A 23,568-nucleotide genomic window follows, 5' to 3' on the forward strand; every position below is an offset into this window, starting at 1 on the left:
CGCTTGGTTTGAGCACCACTTACTTTTGAAAAGTTAGTGAAAAATGATTTGCGCAGAACTTTGAAATAGTTATGCGAAGTAAAGTAGACCTTAATCATGAAGAACACGTGGAATTTAGCTAGTAAAATTGATTTGAAGATATCTTTAACCTTTTTTAAACTTGTTTTCTTGCCCAAAACACTTCGAAGAGTGCATTGCATCCCAACCCACTCCCCCACACACCGTGGCCATCGTGACGATACATGCTTTACACTGAGCTGTGATTTACATGAAATGGCTTCATATTGATAATTATTGTCAAGCTTGGGAAAAGTGTGGAGAAACAAGTATTGAATGAAAAATGAAATGTTAACCCACTTTAAATGATAAAAATTTAGTGAAAAAATGCTGTAGATGTCTGATATAAACTTTTGTTCAGATTCAGTTATGTCCTTGGATCCAGCTGGCACAAAAAGGGTAAAGGTTGTGCTCTTTAAGTGTTGAAATATCAATTTGGATGGCAAAATTGTTACAAAATGCTTGAATGTATCCGTTTTATTTCACTTGATTAAAAGTGCAAGGAAAATGTATGAGAAATGGTTCGCAGGGTAAGTTTGATTTCGCACTTTCCGCTTGACACAGCGTGAAAACAAGCATTTCTGCGAGCTTTACAAAAATGGGCGGTGCTCACTCACATGTAACATTCTGTCAAAACTTTTACTTTCATTGGATAGATGAGACCCAAACCCAATATTATATGTGAAAAAATTACCCACATGTATATTTTTTAATTCCCAGGGCTTTTTCAAAGTGTAAACTTTTTTTGATACGCACTGTATAGGAAGAAAACAACAACTACCGGAAATTAAACCATGGGGCATGAGACCAAATGAAAAATAGCTGATAACTAATGTATGCACCACCCCCCCCCCCTTCAAAAAGTTTGATCAGAATTGGTGCAATCTGGGTTTAAAAATATCCAGGAGGGGAATTGATCTTAACCAGGCTGCAACTTTAATTCAGATTTCAGGGCCCCGTCTCACAAAGAGTTGCGATTGATCCGTTTGATCACAACTATGGACGGCCAGCAATGTCAACATTTATTATGCATGATCAAAATATTTTCTAGCTATGATTTATATTCATGCATTCATCGTTGTCTTGAAAATTCACTGTGCTTCTCTTTGTTTACAAAGGATATTGTGCACATTTTCGGTAGAAAAATAATAACACTGATGGATTTCCATAGATTTACGATTGATTGGATAAATCCACTGGCGTAAATCCCGGGGGGGATGGGGGGGATATATCCCCCCCACTTTTCGAGGAGGGGGGGATGGCCTGTACAAACATCCTCCCCCCACTTTTTACGAAAGAAATGAAAAAAAAATCACAAGAGATAATTGTTTTATTGGTGAAAATTCTTCCTAAAATACCGCTTAACAAATAAAACAATATTATTGAATCATAAAATGCAAATATAGAGCCAGTTCACCATTTCCAAACGAAATACTTATGTCCTTATTATAACATTGAAGAGAAACCCCCGTTTCTTCCAATGTATCAATGTTAGGGTCTTTGGAAGGGATTAAGATGGAATGTCAAAAAAATATGAATGTAATCTCTAATAAAACCATTAAACCATCATGGGGTAAAAAAGATAATAATATTGGAGGAGTATTTGCCATATGGACATACAGTGGCGTAACTACGGGGGACATGGGGGGCACATCCCCCCCATCGGCTGACCAAAAAAAAAAAACGGGGAAAGGGGGAAAAGGAGAAAAGAGGGAGAAGGAAGAGAAACATAGTGAAAGAAGAAAATATTATTCATTATAATATTATATTATATTATAATTATGTTATGTTACATTACATGAGAAACATTTTTATCATAACTTTATGATTTGCCCAGGGCCTACGTCTTCATTGTTCCTGGTGCTCGCACTGTCTGTTTAACGAGATATATAATCCTGTTGTACTAAAACATCCCGTTTTCAAGTCAATACAAACCAAATATATTTCCTAGCACTTGAGTTATCATTGTTTTATGTAATGACATATATGCTTCTTTTTCATGTCTCAAAAAGTGATTGCCCCATGTCAAGGTCTTCGTATATATGAAACATTTCCTGTCCGTGATTACGTTCGCATTCGTGGATTGGTGAGATATGTCTGCTCTTCATGAATTCCCCAAATCAGTCCTTAAAATGTCCCTTCTTCTGCTCTGAATATCAAAAATTTTCAGCTCGCACTTCGCGCTCGCATCATTTGGTTAATGAAATACGTATGGTCCTAGTTAATTCCTACAAAGAAACCTTAGAATGCCCCACTTCAGGTCTGAATTATCTAAATTTTCAGCTCACGCTTCGCGCTCGCATTGTTTAGCGAGACAGGTACCTATCATAATTACACAAATTTGATTATAATGTCCCTTTTTAGGTGTGAATATAAAAAAATTTCAGCTCGCGCTTCGCGCTCGCATTATTTGATCAGTGAGATACATATCCGTTTAATGACATTGTCCTTAAAATGTCTCTATTAGGTCAGTATAACTGGCAACTGAGCGCACTCACTCAGTGATTTAACAATTTTGCTGGTGCCCCCCCCCAATGCCGTGACCCACGGTACGCCACTGTGGACATATCAATGACAATTCCTTGCATATCTAAAAACATGATTGCAAAAAAATGCTAAAATATTTCAGTCATCCCCCCACCCATCAACACGGATTTACGCCAGTGGATAAATCGTAACTTTTTGTAAGACGGGGCCCTGCTGATAGACAGCAAAATTGAAGCAAATTATTTTTTATAGTGAAATATACATATACAGTGCGTCCCAGAAAAAAGGAAACTCGGATTCCCATGTCTTTTTTTCTTCAAAGGAAAATGAATTATGAAATTTCATTTACATCGTCATACAACTAAATTATTCCTGTATACTTTGATACCTAATATGAGACAAACACTTCATGCATTAATGAACAAGACGAGTTTTAAATTTTAATGTCAAAATCAGGTTACGCAGAAAAGTTGAACAAAATCGGTTCGTGATACGACGACCGTGCTTATTCGACGCTTGGCTCATTAGCATTTCGTTTGTATTCTTTGTTAAGTTTCTCTCACTGATCCCTGAATTGAGAGTGGATTCAGATTCACACTTGAGTTTCTGCGCAAATCATTTCTGACATGCCTCAATATTTATTGTTTGTTATCTGCCGTGCGTGAACGATTTGCTAAGGAGTTGGTATCATATTAAAGATGAGATTCCACCTTTACCATAAATATCAAATTCAGAGTAAAAATATATCTAATTGTAAATTCTGTCTCTTAAAATGGCTTTCTTTTTTGTGGGACGCACTGTATATACATGTATACAGTGCGTCCCACAAAAAACGAAACCGAGATTTATCATAACTTAATCACAAACACAATAGACAAATGACCTACCATTGTAAAGCTTAGAATCTCTTCTTTCATCTAAAATTACTTATATTATTTCTCATTCACGCATGAGTGAGCAAAAACAATTTGAAGAGGGGATACAAAAAAGTCACTTGGCGGGCTGTATCTGGGTTTTAAAAAAGAAAATCACATTTTAAAAAAGTTCAATATCTGCTTTTTAATTTGATACCTCAATTACAGAAAATGATCAATTTGAGACATAGGACCGTGACATCCTTAGGACATGTTATCATATGAATATGATGACTATATATCTTCCTATTCATCTTGCTAAGTGCAAGATTAAACAAAAGGGACAATTTAATTATTATATTGATATCTTATTTATTAATGCATAATGAGGAAGCTGATGATATTATGGCCTGAACACTACATTTCAAGCACTTTTTTTTTAATTATGAATAGGATGCATCAGTAATCAGTTGATATATTTTTAACCATTAATGCGAGCGCAAATCGCGAGCCGAAATTGTTGATAAACTGTCATGGAAAGGGGACTTTAAGTAGTTTGTTAGATGATCAATATTGAGACATACATAACCCGCCAATCAAAATGCAAGCATGGCAGCGCTAGCTGATACGTTTTGACAATCAAACCTGAAAAGGATATTTTGAAAACTTTATGGAATACATGAAAATAATAGGTACCTGATAAATGCGCGCAGCGCGAGCGGAAAATTTTAATATTCAGACCATAAAACTGACATTTTTACAGAGCACTTTTAAAAAATCAATTTGTAAATCACACAAATTAATGAAAGTTCGATTTCCGAGGAGAAATATGTTTTATATATTGACTTCCAAACTTGATATTTAAGCTCCATGTTGAACAAGATATGTGAATCACTTAACAGGCAATGCGAGCGCGAAGCGCGAGCGAAAATTTTATATAGTGACATGAAATATTTTTTCCCAAGTCTTCCTCTCATCTTATTTTATTCACTCGTCTTCCTCCTCTTCTTTTTCTCTTTTTTCCCTTCCTTTTGTCTTTCTTTCCCTTTTTTTCTTTTTTTGCTCCGCCAATAGGGGGGCCCGGGCCCCCACCTGGATCCGCCTATGATATGTGACTATTTTCTAGTCGTATTTTACTAGAATAGAGTTATTTCTATAACTAGAATATGTCAGAAATGTGACTAGCATATCAGTCGCACCCAGCTGACTACTTATCTAGTCAATTTGACTGATTTGTTTTAAGAGTGTGTGTAGTGAAATGGTGATCATCAGGATGATCATGACCATCTCAGAACCATTCCCTCTTGCTCCCTCACCCTCGTAAAAAGAAATAGGCCTATCATAAGAAACATTTATAAATGGCGCCACCCTGGTGTGCATTTGTCGAATCGGAAAAATATATAGGTATTCCCATATATGGTCCATTAAAACTCTTGTCCTGTATTGTCTAAAGCAGTGTCTAGTTAATGAATTTTTATGTTTCCGTTGTTCTGAATCATTATGGGGATCAAAATCAGTAATGCTTGGCTGATATCCTGGGATTTCCATTCGGATTTCCATTCCCCGTTGAGATAGAGAGCTGTCGACAAAAAACCCTGTCTATTTTCCGTATTTTGTTAACTCTATTTAGTTAATGGGAAAAAGCTTTACACCTCAGAAAAAAAATTCTTTATTTCAAAATATAAACATTCTTGTACATTTTGGCTCTGAGGAGGGACCATGCATTGACATGACAAGGTGGGCACTACCCCGGCACTACGCTCGTAATGCAGTACTGTACGCGCGTATACACTGAGTGAAAACTAAAGAATATCAAAATTGGCAATTTGGGAATTCAAAATGGTATATCATTTTTTCCACCTCACGGTTGCATGTTATATATGTCACCATCATGAAAACAGAATATTTGTGCCATAATTTGGGGTGGGGAAAAAGAATACATATACTTGTTTCAGTAGAGTGATGCCTTGCTCACAGGCAAAGGTGTCCATATAGTACTTGTCCGGGGGGATTGAACCCCGGATTTTCGCTGTGTGTCTGGTCTACACTGTAAACATTATTGGATAAAATTTTTACCACCACGAAGGGTAATAATGTGTCCAACCAATTTGGGGCAGTATTTTACACAATGCTGGAAGCATATTGTCCAGTAAGGTTAAAAAAATAAACAGCAATTACTTTAGAATGGGCAAAATTTTTATCACACTGGATAAATAAAAAATGCCCAAAAGAAATTCCCTATGTTGGTTGGACACATGATTACCTTCATGGAGCATTTTTACCCAATATTTTGAGAGTGTTGGTACTCGCGTTAGATGACTATGTTGAGAAATTTATGCTCTTTATGAATTCCTAAAAGAGTCCTTAAAATGTCCGTTTGGGGTCAAAAGTATAGATAAAATTTCAGCTCGCGCTTCGCGCTCGAAATGTTTGTTTAGTGATATACAGGTACATATCATGATTACAAAAAGTTGCTTATAATGTCCTTTTTTAAGTCTGAATATAAAAGAATTCAGCTCGCGCTTCGCACTCGCGTTATTTGATGAGTGAGATACATATCCGTTTAATGGCACAGTGACTCAATTTCTTTGCTGGTGCCCCCCAATGTCTCGACCCACGGTACGCCACTGTAAATAGAAATGCCTAATGTTGGTTGGACACATAATTACCTACATGGAGCAATTTTACCCAATATTTTTTTAGAGTGTATAGACAACTCGGCCACGGCACCTCCATCACCTTGTTTATAAAGAATTTATGGTCGATCTTGAAAGTCCTTAATTGTACGAGCATTTTTTTTTTTACATATTCTTTTACTCGTTTCTCCCAGTGACATCGATATTTACAAACGTGTCAATCAAAATGGTTATATAATAATTATGAACACATATCGTATCAATGTGGGCCTACCAGTAAAATCAAAGAACAAAAATGAATAAACATGAGAGAACTGATGTATACAAAGGTAAATCAGTTCAATAAAATATCTCCTTTTCAATTCCTTCACTGAGAGGGGTACTCCTGGCCTGAAAAGCGTTGTGGCCCAGTGGATTAGTCTTCTGACTTTGAAACAGAGGGTCGTGGGTTCGAATCCCAGCCATGGCGTAATGTCCTTCAGCAAGAAATTTATCCACATTGTGCTGCACTCAACCCAGGTGAGGTGAATGGGTATACCCGGCAGGATTAATTCCTTGAATGCATGAGCGCTGAAAGGCAGCTCGAGCTAAAGCCGGGGTAATAATAATAATAACAACGCGCCTCGGAATAGAATATTTCTAGATAGATGGCGCTATATAAATGCCTATTATTATTATTATAATATCTAGAAAAGTAGAGTAAAATTCACCAAGCCAAATGTCTGATAAAAAAAATAACAGAGCTATTGAATTCTAAAGTTTACCAATTTTGTAAAACAGTAAAATACACGTAACAGAACAAATGATCTGTTAGGACGTTGACTATTCAATCTCTTATTTCATGTACATCGATGTTATACCTTCTTCGCCGAATATGAGATGAGCAATTAGTTATTATATTGAATCTGTTTGGTCTTTTGAGTGCTTATTATTCGGGATTATGTTTAAAGAACCAGGCGTCTTATTCTATGTTGTTTAAGCAAACGATAGCATTATATAAAACCTTTTAAACATTTTACGATCAGTGAAATTACAATTCCCCCTCAAGCACACCGGAGCCAAGTGTATATTGTGATGATAATTTCATACATACTATTACACAAATATGATCATTAAAAGGTTTATCAGTCTTATACTGACGACAGCAGTCATTATCGTAAAAAATGAGATGTTTTAGCTTTTACAGTTTATCTGGCGTCATGCATGGGAGGGGGAGGTGTTTTATATTGCACTGCATGGGTTTCTTGAAGAAAAATGCAAAAAAAAAGAGTGAAATTTCAAAAAGATATAATTTCAAAGTAAAATTTTGGAAGAAAACCTCGGATATAAACACTCTCAAAACAAATCAGTAAAAAATGACTAGTTGATAGGGTCAGCAGGGTGCAACTGTTATTCTAGTCATATTCCGTTCATGTTCTTCATCACGAGTATTCAAAAATAAGCTAAAAACATATCTGTTTACTCATTAATAACCCTTCATATCTTTGTAAGCACTTGGAGAGCAGAATTTTACCTATTTATATAACTATTTGATGTATGTATGTAAATGGATTTGAAGAGAGTTGATGGGAAGGGATTGGGATATGATTGACAGAGAAAGGCAGAGAGAGAGAGAGACAGATAAAAAAGGAGAGAGGGGGGCGGGGGGGGGGGCGGGGTGAGATGATTTTCTAGAGTTTGATGGAAAGTGCAGATAGGTGTGCTCCAATGTGAGTGAAAACGCTAATGCGTGAGTGTGTGTGCGAAGTTGTCACGACCTATATTGCTTACGTTTTTGTGTGGGTCTATATAGTGTGATAATGTGTGTGCGATGCTGGTGTGTGTGATCCTCGCTATGGGATACATTTACATCATGAATACAGTGGCGGTGGGATTTGGTGTGTGTGAGAATGTGTGTAGTGTGTGTGTGTGAGAGAGAGAGGGGGTGAATGGGAGTGGGTGCGCATAAATAAGTGTGGGTGATCATGTCCGTAAGCACTGCATAACATAAAGGCATAAGTTACATAAATGACGTTAGCAGGGGTGTGAGAGTTCAGATTTCTAGCTGATTTCAGATTTTTATTTGATTTTCAGCTTAATTTCAGCTTATTTTTGGCTTTCCTCTGTACAAAAAAGTATGGAAGCTCTTTCTATATCAGACTTTTTAAACACTCTTCAGTTTTTTTCAGATCTTTTTATTTGTGAGCACTCACATCCCTGCATGTGTTAAGTTCATTTTTGGATTTATTGCTTCTCGGAGTTTCACATTTAAGGGGGAAAACTGGCAACCCCCCCACAAACAAAAACCCATCTCTTTCCAAGCTTCTTATTGTTGTTCTTCTCTCTCTCCCCCCTCTCTCCCTCTCTCTTCCTCACTCACTCTCTCTTTCCCTATCTCTCCTCCTTTGGTAGGGGTGGTGGGGTGGGGATATGTAAATAGGTCTTGATATTTCTTGGGTGGATGTGACAATTAGTTATCCATCGGTGTCCTTAGGTTTTAACAGACGGTGACACGACATTTGATCCGGCGACAATTGATCCTGGCTTTATTCAATTCGTCTAAGATATAGGGTTGCCAATAATGTGATAAAACCTAACACTACATATATCAATCAGATATGATTATTTATGTCTGGACCGGCATTTGACGTCACCATCGGGGGAGTGTTTCATCAACATTTTCATCCGACAAGTTGTCAGATCTGACATCTTTCTCTGATGTTGATTGGCTGAGAGGTACTGTTACTATGGTAACTGTTGGATAAAATGGGACTTGTCGGATAAAACGTCCGACAAGTCCTTTCATGAAACGCCCCCCCCCCCCGAACTGCATCATTTTTTTTATTCCGCGAGGTTTTACAAACGCACGCCATAAAACGCCCTGTTATTAGGAGCTAGGCGCACTTTATATTCCTTTATATAAACACACGGTAATACGCAGTGGTATCACTTGCAAAATATCTCACAACCAGGGTGTCCCACGATCTACTTGAACATTTGTGTCAAAGAGAGAGAAAAAAAAGTTTTTCTCATGAGACAATTGCAGATGGTGTTGGACCGTACCTCCTAATCACCATCAGAAGAAGGAAAATGATTATTTTTCCTTGTTGAAGAAACTTCGGGTCAATACAGCACGGACAAAACCAGACCATATATTTATAATTGCCATTTATCTAGACTTTGGCGACTTGACCATCGGGTGATTGTTTGTCCATATAAAATGGTAAGTTAAGTTTATTTTTTCACTCAGTTTGAATTACTTATAAATATATTCTTTGATATTTCAAATTTTGGGGTGTTAAATGACAATGCAAAGTGCTTCCACTCCTCAGATGAAGCTACGTAAGCCAATAGAGTTTTGTTCAGTATCGAACGTGAAGATTTTAAATGCCCAGTTTTTGTTTGTTTGATTAATTAAGGGTCACATATTGTGTTTATTCTCATTCACGAAATGCCTTGACATAACAAATAATGAATTAATGAAGCATTATGTATATCAAGAATCAAATAACATTTACAAAACACATGAAACAAATGCATTATTAACTATTACAGAATAATCGAAATAATGCAACTTTCATTTTGATGGCATAGAAATAAGCAATACAATAATATCAAACTCTTTTCTGTAATATTTTCTGTGTTATCCCTTTTCAGCTTAAGTGCCCCTATGCTATATTTTGGTTCCTTTCGTTTTCCTTCTCCATTTCTACTACATTCAGTATAATTCACGATTCTTATATCATATCAAGTCGTTTCATTTCATCATTATTTTATAGGACAAATGGCCTCAAGTACGCTTGATCCTCGTTTTCCTGGTTTTTATATCATTCGGTACGTGTTATCATTATCATTATTTATTTTTATTGATTTCATTATCAACTTGTTTATGGTTATGCGAATTAAACTGAAAAAGATCAATATTGTCAGCATATCAATGGTAATAATCATAAACCGTGATAACTACAAGAAGAGGATAATTGAAGATGGTGAAGGAGGAGGAATAGATGAAGAAGAAGAAGATATGGAAAAAAATCAAAAGAATTAGTAAGCTATTTTGATGATAAAGATGATGATAATGATTATTATCATTTATTATTATTGTTATTATTTTACTATCATTTTCCTTATTTTCATTGCTATTATTATAATCATTATTATTGTTTATTATCATTATTTTAGTAGTAGTATTAGCAGTAATTGTAGTAGTAGTAGTACTTAACGGTAGTACACATTGTTGTAGCAGCATTAAGAGGAGGAATAGAAGGCAGTCGAGGAGTATGGTATACAGAAGAAGACGAATGCTATGGTCAGGACTCAGGAACAGATGTAGAATTGACCATCATTAAGGGGGGAGGGGCAGTTACAGACCCAGGGAGCATAACGTGCAAGCGCATCCCATACAATTGAAACCAAAGAGAGAGACAATGGCGTACACACATTTTTCACGACCAAGAAAAAAAGAGAAAAGGAAAGGAATAAGGGTGAAACATTTTGAAATATATTCTGAATATTATGTCAAAATCTATTACAAACTTGGATTTTTGTAATGAAAATGTAAATATTTTTGCTCGCTTGCTTTGCTCGCTCACAACTTTTTGTTACTTTTGCATGATACGCCATATCGAACCCCTCAAAATGTTTGGCTCATTACGCCACTGGACAGAGAAAGAGAGAGAGAATATGCTTTGCGAGTGATGACCCTTTTTTTTTTTGGGGGGGGGGCTTGTCAGATATCAGACACAAAATGCACCCCCTTCAGGAATGATCCGTGCGTGGTGGGGGGAGGGCAACGTTTTCTGAGAGGTAAGAAGTAGAATAAAGGCCAGTTTTACTGGCAGCACCCCCCCCCCATCCGTTAAAATGGGGGTATAACTGAATTACACGAACTTAAAACCGCTATTTTTCTCATTCGTATAATCGTATGATCTATTTACAGCCTGTGTCGTATCCTCAACTGGAGGCGAGAAGCAGGCCTCCTGTTGCTCAGACGGGTTAGGACTGAATTACACCTTACCAATGTTCAACGAATGCAAGAAGAAACTCCACCACAACGGTAACATGGTACATACCTTGCCCAAGCTTGTTCCTTACACGGACAAGGAAGCTGCTTGCCCGAGGAGGAAGAGCAAGCTTGGCATACCACCAGGACACCGTGTCTGCAGATTTCCAGGTGAGTTTGCCCCCTCCCCCGAGGGGCGGCCCTTAAGGGGTGCATGGGGGTTGTTGGGTCATAGAATATATTATTTCTCCAACTCGATTGAATTTAAGGGATAACGTACTTGTAAATAAACGAATCATATCTCTTTTTAGGTCTCTTCTATCTTTTATCTTTCCTTGTGATTCACCCCCCCCCCCAAATTTAACCACAACTTGCCAAATCATGGGGGAGGGGCGACTCTTCCCCGGTATCCCCGGCCCTGTTGTTTCGTAAGTGAATGGGTAATTTCAAGTTCAGTGTTGACCTCTTGGTGTTGGTGTTAGATCAACTTTTGCACGAGTATAACACCAAACATAAAATGAAGATGGTCCTGAAAAGTCACTAACTATGATTGTGTTGAGCTGTCAATATTGTGATCTGGATTATTTGTTTTAACTCAGAATAGGTTTTGGAGTTAGGAAACACAATCCAAAATGTGCCTCCAACACCAACACCAACACGAACTTCAAATCACACATTGTGTTGATTTATATTCACAAGTAGTTGGTCTTCTTCTCATATCACATGGCAAATATAGTTACATGGGCTACTATCAATTCAGTGTAATATTGCAAATTGGTCTATACATAACTATGAATTTCATGTTTACATGTAGTAAAGTTGTATTTTATTTTATTTCATTTCATTTTATTTTCGTTTATTTCCATTTATTAGAATTTAACATGATTATTTATTATCCTGAAAAGTTCGTAGATAATGCTATCATGCTACTTTACTAGTAATTGTCTTTATTCTGTCTTCTTATTTGAAATGTAATGTGTTTGAAAATCCATGGAAGTACGTCAATTTTCAGCCATCTAACTGCCATAATGCATGCAATCTTGTGAAATAAATACTATTATCGAATTGAATTGAATCTCCAACGTTTACAATAACGTTTGGTTTCGTTCATCTTGATATATCAAACGAATTTCTACGTACAAATATTATGTAGTCATGCAAGATTATCAAATAAACAGGTTGGGAATGTGGGAGGCTGCTAAAAAAGTAGAGCTTACAGGATGCAGCCTCCTATTGAAATTATTCTTATCGGGATTCTTATAAATACTATTTACAACAAAACAAAATTTTTGTATTTGTTGCCACTGTAACTAAATCTGGCATGCCAGGTGGCATTGGATGAGCATGAATTGGCAAAAAGCAATTTACTTTATCTGGGGTCCGTTGCAGAAATAGTTGCGTTTAAACGCAAGTCAAAATATAAATCGCAAGTCCGAAATGCGCGCTGTTGATTGGTTGAAAATCAAGTTGCGCATGATTTTTAGAGATGCGATTGATTGCAACTCTTTCTGCAACAGGCCCCTGTTAACTTATTAATAAGCCATTTATGATATCAGCGGGAAACACCCCCACCACAAGTTGCACTTTTTTCAATCCAACACTTGGGTTTTGTTTGTAAAACAAGGAAATTGTCTAATCCCGACAAACAAAGGCCCCATCAACTACTCAGGCATACATTAGGTGGCAAACGGCAGAATGATTTTATGAGAAATTTTTATGCATAAATTTATTTTGGAGCCATTTTCTTTAATCAATACATTTTTTTAAATCATCGTTTATATGTTTGAGGTTTTTTTAATCAAAGTAAATTTTTTGTTGGGTAGGTTAAGGATCTTTACTTATCTAAATACAAATGTGCATTGATACTTCAAGCAGTGCTGTACGGAATTCGTCCTATTTTATGTATTGTTATCATACAGGGTCTATATACATAATTCTTTACAGAAATGTCTACATTATCTAATTATATCTCTACTACGTTTTGGAAAAAAGCGGGTAATTTTTCATTAGGAAAATTGAAAAAAGAATTAAAGAGTGAAAAATATACTGCTCAGCGTTGTTTTGGAAGGCATGGCAACCGGTTTGAAAAAAGAAAAAATATCATTGTTGTTAGGGGTCGTAAATGTGCGTAGAAGTTGTGCCAGGGCATGTTTCATTTCCTCTTCGCACGTTAACAATTTTTATTATCATTTATCCTTATTTCTTCCCTTGGATCCCCACTTGTTTGAAATGCATGCTTATTCGCCCATGATATTGTATATTCCTTTATTCATCCTGATGTCGATAAAAGAACCAGTTAAACCTAATTAATTGAATTTTGTCAAAAGAGTTAAGAGAATTGTTTCCCGCATGGAAAGCAGGTCCCATTAGGAAATTGATTATCCGGCATTGTAATTTTTTAGGGATTAATCATTATAATTGCCTGGAGCCTTTAGGCGGAACCAAGATTTGAGTGACAACAATGGCATCTATAAAAAATGACAATTTTCAATGTTAGAAATTATATACTATATATATGAAATTCCACTTACCTTTCAAATAGTGCATAGTATACCAAGGATACCTTACATTAAGATATATTATAGGCAAACAGAAAGAGAGAGAGAGAGTCTCATAGAGAGAGGGGAGAGAGTGAGATAGATAAATACAGAGGGAGTGTAGAGATAGGGAGAGAAAATGTGGAAAAGGGTGAAGGGGGAGAGGCTCTTGACTTTATGTAAGTGTATTGGCGAAATCAAACATGAAGCCAGGGTGACACCGGAACCGAATCAGCTGCGAATCTATCCGAATAGACGTATTCAGGAGGGTTCTAAAGTATTCTTTTCTCCCTCCCCGAATGCGAGAAAATTGTTATATAAACATATATATATATATGTATACATTGATTATTTCAGATTGTAAAGATAATACCTGTCGGCACGGATGGTGTGAGGAAACGATGACGAGCTTCAAATGTCACTGCCCAGCGGAATATCGAGGAGAACGTTGCACTGAACGTGAGTATAAGGAGGGGAGGGGCACAATTCACACCTACGATACCGACGCCAAACCGAGCTATGATATACCATTCATTATAATCATACAAGCTTTGATCTATCTGGACAGGGGCGGATCCAGGATTTTTTTTCAAAGAAGGGGGGGGGGGGACACATTTTTCCTAGGAAAATTTGACAAGGAAAAAGAAGGGTCCTCACTTGTGTATTCTACAGTGCGTATCAAAAACAAGTTTACATTTAGAAAAATTCCTGTAAAATTATACATTTGTAATATCCTGATTTTTCCCCACATTTTAACATTGGTACAAATCCATTTGAGCAAATGACGATTTAAATGTCGGAAAATATTTCCGCTTGAGTGAGCACCTCTTTTGAAAAGTTAGTGAAAAATGATTTGCGCAGAGCTATGAAATAGTTATGCGAATAAAAGTAGACCTTAATCATGAAGAACACATGGAATTTAGCTAGTAAAATTGACTTGAAGATATCTTTTACATTTTAACATGTTTCCTTGCCAAAAACACTTCGAAGAGTGCATTGGTCCCCACCCCACTCCCCCACACACCGAGGCCATCATGACGATATTTGTTTTACACTGAGCTGTGATTTACATGAAATGGCTTAGGCTTGATTTTCATTTTGTTAATCATTGTCAAGCTTGGCAAAAGTGTGGAGAAACAAGTATTAGATGAAAAATTAATTGTAAACCCTCTTTAAATAATAAAAACTTAGTGAAAAAAATGCTTGGGATGTCTGATATATACTTTTGTTCAGATTCAGTTATGTGCTCAGATCCAGCTGGCACAAAAGGGTAAAGGTTGTGCTTACTAAGTGTTGAAATTTCAATTTGGGTGGCAAAATTGTTACAAAATGCTTGAATGTATCCGTTTTATTTTAAATTGACTAAACGTGCTAGGGAAATGTATGAGAAATGTTTTGCAGGGTAAGTTTGATTTCGCCCTTTCTCCTCGACACAGCATAAAATCGAGCATTTCTGCGCAAACAGATTTCTGCGAGCTTTACAAAAATGGACACTGATCACTCAAGTGTAACATTCTGTCAAAACTTTTACTTTCATTGGATAGATGAGACCCAAACCCAAGAATATATGTGAAAGAATTACCCACATGCTGTATATTATTTAATTCCCAGGGCTTTTTTCAAAGTGTAAACTTTTTTTGGTACGCACTGTAGTGTATGAACGACATATTCCCATTAAAACAATATTTGCTGTGACTACACTTTTATTATGAACGACATATTTGCATTGAAAATATTGACTAAACACTCAAGAGAAAGGAGGCAAGGGCCAGATGTCCCCCCTGGATCCGCCACTGGATCTGGAGTCGGTTTCTTTTGTGTGACTAAAGCATCGTAAAGTGACCTCGAATCAACCAAAGATATTATGCGTTTTAACGGACAGAAATCGATTGAAATTAAATGTTGATGTAAAGTCTATTAAGCCAGATGAATTTTTAATTTGTAATAAATCTTGATAAATGAGAAATTTGACAAGAGAGAGAGAGAGAGAGTTACAGTATTTTGAAGCGCAGCCAAACGGAAGGGGGGTGGGATGGGGAACCACATGTGAGCTACTCCCCCGTGAAGTATATGATCAATGATGCAAGAAGGGGACCAAAATTATGTACTTGGCCATGTACAGTGGTGCTCTAGTGACACCCCCCAAAAAAAAATATTAACAACAAAATTAAGTATTTTATTACTCATCTATATCAGGTATTAGTACTGGTACTGCTCCTACCACTAAGACGGCAGAAGAAAACACAAATCCATTCACACCTCTTCCCCTTCTCTCTTCCTATTTCGATGACAATGAATATAAGGAAATACTGATAAAAATGATGATGATAAAAATAAATATCATGATAATGATATTAATGATGTTAATCATAGTGATTATTGTAAGAAATAATGTAACAATATTATTATGTTATTATTACACTTATTATTATTACCTATTTTATCATTATTAATGTCCATAATAATTATTTTAATTACTGTTATTTATTTTATATGATTATTATTATTTATTATTATTATTCAGTATTTTAATGTTTCGTCTTCAGAATCAAGTTCAGGTACTGCCATGTCTTCTACAGAAACTATTCATTAGAAACCAACTTATAAACCTTACTTATAGATCCGACCACGCCAATTTCACCCTCTCTTTCTATGTTGATGACAGTGAATATTAGAAAATGATGATGATGATGATGATAATAAATGTAATAAAAATAATAATGATAATAACTGTCGTAAATCCTTGCGTCACTCCTATTGTTCGGGGTGAGGGGATGGAACAATAGATTCCCCACCCTTGAACAATAAGTGTGACGCAAGGATTTACGCCAGTAGCGATAATAATAATAATAATAATAGTAGTTATAATAATAATGATAATTATAGCAATAATAATATTGAAATAATGATTATTGTAAGAAACAATATAATAACGATATTATTTTTATCACTCTTATTGCTATGTTTTATTTTCATTGTTAGTATTATTTATCATTAACATTTTTATTACTGTCATTATTATCATAACTTTATCATTATTTTTTATAATTAATATCATTAATTTTGGTTATCATTATAATCATCATTAGTAAAAAATTTAATATTTACCTTCAGAATCAGGTTCAGGTACTACCACTGCTCCTACCACTATGACGGAAGAGGAAAGAACACATGCCATGTCTACTTACGGAACCACTAGCAGCCAAACTACAACAACAAATCGTAAGCAACCTCGTGTATGCATCCCTGCAGCCCCACCACCGCCCCCATCTCCTCGCACTCTCATTGTCTTACCATCTCTACAGCCCGTCTCTTTCTCTCTATACCATGCGTCCTACAAAAACGAAACAAACTGGTATCAATTCTTTTCAGTATAGGTATATGATTTATGATATCTCCTTTATTTTGATACCTCATTATTTTGACGGATTAAATATACGCAACAAGGAGTATGAATGATGTTAGATTTCAAAGTAAATTGCCCAACAGATTCACCAAGAATTAAGTCTCAAATAAAGATTGAGATTTAACCCAAGTAGTGTCAAACTAAGATGACATATTTTGATTGGGATTTCTTGATGGGTTTCGTGTTTGGGCAAAGTGTGTGTTCAATCATGTCTATGGTTCCATGTCCTGTTTCCATTACCCTGCCTCTTCCGGACCCCCCTCTCTCACGCACCCATCCACACACCAACCCCACACCCCTCTCTCTCTCTTTATCTCCTCTCTTTCTCTTTACCCTCTATTTCGCAAATGGGGTCTTTCCTCGGGGCCGATGATTACGTCTGTCTACCTCAAAATAATTTCATGCTTATATAGCCTAATTAATCTTTTTGAAAAAAAATTGCTTTCGGTACAAAATCATGCCCCGAACGACTCTACTGAAATGACTACGGTGTTTTTTAGAGTATGTATTCAATTTACATTAAAGATCAGGCTAAGCTGAACATTTGTTGTATCTGAGTGCATCTGTATATTGTATCTATTGTATATATAGGAGAGAAACTTACGTAACCTTCGGCTTTGTGGACCCTCTACTCGGTCTCATGGACCGTCCCCTTTTTAGCCATCGACATAGTAAAAAAATGAATAGAGCAACAAGGCACTCTTTTGAGGCTAGGGTAAACACTTGAAAGTACTCCGCCAAGAGGTCAAGCGCGCCATGAAGCGCGCACGAAGTTTCACACTTTTCCATGCACTTTTCTGTGCGTGTGTGTGTTCTTTCTTATGTGTTGGTTTGGTTTCATATACTGTTAATTGCGTCATGGAGTACTTTCCCTGTAGCTTCAAAACGAGCTCCATCCAGCTTTTTATATCGATGGTTCTAACTCTTTCTAACCCTTTCTGTCTGTCATTTATCTTTCGAAGACTGTCTCCCCAACCCTTGCCACAACGGAGGGTCCTGTGTGGAAACTTCAGACACATCCGAAGGCTCTGTTACATCATGTATTTGCAAGACTGGGTTTGACGGTCCAAACTGTGAACATGGTAGGTATTTAGCTTTTGAAACACAATTCTCAACAAAAAAAGTGCGTCGAATCAAAAAAAAAATGAAATATTAATAGAAAAAATAAAATGGAGAGAAAATATCAGAAAGAGTATTTTTCTGAACTATAAATTGAAGATTAAAAAACCTTTTAACTATAATGTTTTCGATATTATTATATGTCATGTTCGTAATTTTCCTTTTCTGTGGTGTAAAGTGACGATGCAAATAAGAACATACAAATAAAAAAGAGCCTTTAAAAAGATTTTTTTACAAAAATTCAGATTGTCTAAAGCATACAAATCTAAGATAGTAAATTTTTTTGCCATAGCAAATAAATAGCAAGCAAATACCTTTATAGGGCCCCCATAACACAAAGGTTAGCGATTAATCGCTAAATTTGAAGTCTGATTGGTTCCTTATCGTTCTATACTGAGCAAAATGCGCATGTATCAATGACCTTTGATTATCTTGATAGGCAATTTCATTTAGCGATTAATCACTTTCCTTTGTGTTTTGGGGCACGATCATTGGAAAAGCTAATTAGGCCTAAAAGGGACATTTTCTTGTATAAAGCCATTTAGACACGGTGTATCAACCATGAGTTTTCGTTTCCTAAAATTCTTAATCATTGAAATTATTACTGGATTTACCGCTTGATGTCTAGAATTCAATTCAAATAACTTAAAATATTGTAGTGTTTGCTAAATTGACTTTTCTTTCATAAGCCGTGACGTTTAACAGTAAATGCTTAGTAATGCAGGTGAGACTGCCAGATGCGTTCCACTTGTTTTCCTATTTTTAAAACGGGGAAACAAGTGGAACGCCTCTGGCAGTCTCTCCTTCTTTACTAGCACTTACTGTAATCGTCGCTACATTGTTAACCCCCCCCCTGATTTTACAGAAAAAAAAAGATTTTGCATTAAGCAATAACAATCATTCTGTAAATTCATAAAGCAGGAATTTTTCTGCAGTTTAACAGAACAGGTCTGTTTAAAAAGGAAAATAGGGTGTTTTCTGTAAGGAAATTTGTAAGGTTCCATACACCAAATACCAATTTCCTGTAAGATCACGCAATCTTGTAAGATTACAGGTGTTCTCCAGACTCTGCTGCAGGAACTTCTTTTATTTTAAGGATACATTTTCTAACAGTGTACTTCTGAAAGAAATTTTTTCTACCAATTATGAAAAGTTATTGGCGATTCATTGCCACAATATTCTTGCTATTTAGGGGGGGGGGGATAACTTTTATTTATTTTATTTATTTATTTATTTTCCACTCGTGGGCTGGATGACCCTCTTCAGCCACAGGCTGTTCTTCTGAGGGGTCCAGTAACAACGAGTTACAACGAGAATAACAACGAGTGGGTACTTTTTACATGAGTAATTCATTTGTTTTAATATCAGTTTGCTTACTTATTGGACAATAGAATACAAGAATTTATTGTAAGATCTATGTCGACCAGTGTCCCTGCTGTTATTTTATTCTCTACTTTGTCTTGTATGTTATGTTTTGTATAATTCTGAATGACATTTAGCAATTAATTGTAAATCTTTGTTACGGAGCCAGATTACCAGTTTGATGAATATTGATAATTCTGTTTCTGTCATGGTAACCCCCGTAGGAACTTGGCAGGACAGCTTTCTGTCTATTCGTTGTACATTTAACATTAATCATCTATTATGCGGGGGCGCCGTGGTCTAGTGGTTATGACTTCCGCCTTTCAATCTGAGGAACGTGGGCTCCCAATCATGGCGTGTTTTCCTTCAGCAAGAAATTTACCCATATCGTACTACACTCGACCCAGGTGAGGTGAATGCATACCCCGTAAAAGGAAATTTCTTGAATGCTTCAGCGCCTATATGGCAGCAAAGCTAAAGCCGCGGGTAATAATAGCAGTGCTTTATATCGTCAGGCAAAAAGCGCTTTATAAATCCATCTATTTTTATTATTATCATTATTATCATTATTATTACTATTACTATCACTATTTTTATTATCATCATTATTGTTATTATTATTATTTTTATTACTACTATTATTATTATTATTTTAACAGCAACATGCCCAGATGCATCTTGGACATCTTCCAATGGAAGTTGCTACAAATACTTTGCCGAGAAGGTTCCCTTTCAAGAGGCCTTGTCCACCTGCCGAAACTTGACCAATGAACAATCGTGTCATGGAGACTTGGTTTCTATTCACAGTGCAGAGGAAGATAATCTCGCATGGAGACTGCATTCCGATAAAGTGAGTAACAGGGGCGGATCCAGCACTCGCCAATAAGGGGGGGGGGGGGTGAAAATAATTTTCACCCACATTTTCCCCTATCGGCCGCTCAAAGTTGAATTTTGTTTGTTTCTTTGTAGGGGTATAGTCCTAACAGTCACTTCTTAGCTACATAATCTTAATGTATAATAATCTCATAAGCCCTATTTAAAAAAAAATTCTCGAAATTTCATGCATTGTGTGCTTAAATTGAAAATTCTGGGCAATGTTTTTGATCCCGAACAAGATGCGTATCTAACTATAAATTTCAATATACATTCTGGCCTGATCGAAATGGGACCTGTTAAGGACTATTTGCAGTTAACCATAAAGACGATACATATTTCAACAATAAAAAAATGCGAAAATTTTATGTAGTGACATGAAATATTTTTTTTTCATTTTCAAGGATTTCCCCTAACCACATTTTATTCACTCGTCTTCCTCCTCTTTTCTCTTCTCCTCTCCTTTCCCTTTTTTTCTTCCTTTCTCCTTTTTTCTTTTTTGGCTCCGCCAATAGGGGAGGGGGGCGGGCCCCTCGGTGAAGTGAGATGAAGTGGAATGGAATCCAACGATTTGTGCCCGCTCATCATGTGATCTAGTCCACCTCCTGGACTGTTGTTATTTGGTACGATACGACTACCAAACATATAACACACTATACATCCCCATAACACGCATACACACACCCCCTGAATAGTCACATGAAACAAGGGGAAAGTGAATCAGTGGGTTAGGTGAATCACTGGGTTAGGCGAATCACTGGGGGTAAGTGAATCAGTGGAGGGCGTGTTGTGTGTTGGTTATGTGCGCGCGCGGAGGTATCGGTACGGTCCGATAGGGTTTGCCCCTTTGGATTGCCCAATCAATAAAAATCGTCCAGGACGTGGACTACATGTGATCATGCGCAGTGGCGGATCTGTAGGATTTTGAAATTGAGGTGTTGCAACAGCAAATTGTGAAATAGAGGGGTTGACGAATTTCTTCGACTTGGATATACAAGTGCGTATCCAAAAAAAGTTTACACTTAGAAAGAATCCTGTACAATTATATTATTTGTAATATACTGAAGATTTTTTTTCCACGTTTTAAAATTGGTAGAGATCCATTTAAGCAAATGATGATATAACTGTCGAAAAATATTTCCGCTTGAGTGAGCACCAGTTACTTTTGAAAAGTTAGTGAAAAATGATTTGCGCAGAACTTTGAAATAGTTATGCGAATAAAAGTAGACCTTAATCATGAAGAACAAATGGAATTTAGATAGTAAAACTTATTTAACTTGTTTCCTTGCCCAAAACACTTCGAAGATTGCATTGTGCCCCATCCCACTTCCCCACACACCGAGGCCATCGTGACGAAATTTGCTTTACATTAAGCTGTGATTTACATGAAATGGCTTAGGCTTGATTTTCATTTTGTTAATCGTTGTCAAGCTTGGGAAAGTGTGGAGAAACAAGTAATTAATGAAAAATGAAATGTAAACCCACTTTAAATGATTAAAACTTGGTGAAAAAATGCTGGAGATGTCTGCTATAAACTTTTGTTGAGGTTCACTTATGTGCTCACATCCAGCTGGCACAAAAAGGTAAAGGTTGTGCATACTAAGTGTTAAAATTTTAATTTGGGTGGCAAAATTGTTACAAAATGCTTGAATGTATCCGCTTGATTTCAATTGACTAAAAGTGCAAGGGAAATGTATGAAAAATGTTTCGCAGGGTAAGTTTGATTTCGCCTTTTCCCCTTGACACAGCGTGAAAACGAGCATTTCTGCGCAAACAGATTTCTGCGAGCTTTACAAAAATGAAGAGTGCTCACTCATGTGTAACAGTCTGTTAAAACCTTTAGTTTCATTGGATAGATGAGACCCAAACCCAAGAATGTATGTGAAATGAAACAAAAAATCCACATGCTGTTTTTTTTAAATCCAAGGCCTTTTTCAAAGTGTAAACTTTTTTTGATATGCACTGTATAGAGATGTTAACAACTACCCCCGAAGGATAAAACAAGTCACCCTCTGACGTGGACTAACGTTGACGGCTGGCTTACTAGGCCGGCTTTCCACACGATGAAAATAAATTCTTTTTAAGAGGTAACTAATGTGATTGACAGATTAAATGTTTCAATGTGAGACTGTTGTAAATAATGTAAGTTCATTTTCTTGTTTTTTAAATCAATGATTTGCATTTCTGATATCTTAAGATGAAAGTTGAAAAAGAGATCAAATCAGCTAATACATTTAAATTCAATGAAGGATTGTCCGTGTTATTTCAATTTCCTTTCAGACTACCAGGCCGAAGTTATGGATCGGACTTCACCAACCAGACCCAAACATGATATTTGTCTGGTCAGATGGGACACAAGTCATCTATACCAATTGGCGGAATAATGAACCCAGTAATAGTGGAGGCAATGAAGATTGCGTTGTAATATCACGTATACATAACGGGAAATGGAATGATGTCCAATGTACACAAAGCCTACCCTACGTTTGCAAACTTTCTGTGTCGTGTCAGCTATCCCAAGATTTTGCCCTTGAAAGTATAAGAACGTCATCCTAGTTACTATAATAATGATATTATTATTAATAATAATAATAACAATAATTAAAGGACAAGTCCACTTCAATAAATGTTAATTTGAATAATAGAAAAATCCAACAAGCATGACATTTCATTAAAATCGGATGTAAAATAAGAAAGTTATTCCATTTTAAAGTTTCGCCGAACAGTTATATGCACATCCTGGTCGGGGTGCAAATGAGGGGACCGATGACATCACCCACTCACTATCCCTTTTGTTTTTCATTATATGAAATATGAAACATGATTTTATCCTCATTATCATGTGAAACGTTTTATTCCTCCTTGTACATGTGGAACTGCATTGCTTTCAAATTTTATGGTTTATTCAAGTTGGTTATTTTTGTCAAATCTGTAAAACATAAAAAACCTGAAATATTGTATAATTCAAACAATAAAAAAACAAAAGAAATAGTGAGTGGTGGGCATCATCGACTCTCTCGTTTGCATATCACATATTTGTGCATATAACTATATTCGAAAAAAAAGCGAAACTTTAAAATGTTATAACTTTCTTATTTTATATCCGATTTTGATGAATTTTCTGCCTTATGCTTAATTTTGTTTGATTTTTCTCTGTTGATTAAAATCAACAACTCTCGTGGGTGGACTTGACATTTAATAGTAAAAGATGATACAAACAGAGATAAACTGAACATTAAACAAAACCTTACAAACC

General features: G+C 36.2%; 1 protein-coding gene across 2 annotated transcripts; it reads left to right on the plus strand.

Moving 5' to 3' along the window:
* Window positions 1-11,010: 11,010 nt before the first annotated feature.
* Window positions 11,011-22,967, plus strand: LOC135155410 (neurocan core protein-like). 2 transcript variants are annotated; one of them, XM_064104331.1, is made up of 6 exons: window positions 11,011-11,186; window positions 13,910-14,011; window positions 16,667-16,774; window positions 17,921-18,040; window positions 20,099-20,289; window positions 22,593-22,967. In XM_064104331.1, the coding sequence occupies exons 1-6, from the start codon at window positions 11,033-11,035 to the stop codon at window positions 22,866-22,868; spliced, it is 951 nt and encodes a 316-aa protein (XP_063960401.1). In that variant the 5' UTR covers window positions 11,011-11,032; the 3' UTR covers window positions 22,869-22,967. The 2 variants fall into 2 exon arrangements, with proteins under 2 accessions (XP_063960401.1, XP_063960402.1); XM_064104332.1 differs by lacking the exon at window positions 17,921-18,040.
* The last annotated feature ends 601 nt before the right edge of the window (window positions 22,968-23,568 follow it).

This window comes from Lytechinus pictus, chromosome 9, assembly GCF_037042905.1.
Source record: "Lytechinus pictus isolate F3 Inbred chromosome 9, Lp3.0, whole genome shotgun sequence".
NCBI lineage: Eukaryota > Metazoa > Echinodermata > Echinoidea > Temnopleuroida > Toxopneustidae > Lytechinus > Lytechinus pictus.

Excerpts from the sequence above, each read along its gene's own strand:
- LOC135155410 (XM_064104331.1), top strand. The coding sequence starts at position 11,033 with ATGTTCAACGAATGCAAGAAGAAACTCCACCACAACGGTAACATGGTA. Across the intron at positions 11,187-13,909 it reads CCGTGTCTGCAGATTTCCAG|ATTGTAAAGATAATACCTGT; the intron begins GTGAGTTTGCCC and ends TGATTATTTCAG. Across the intron at positions 14,012-16,666 it reads AGGAGAACGTTGCACTGAAC|AATCAGGTTCAGGTACTACC; the intron begins GTGAGTATAAGG and ends ATTTACCTTCAG.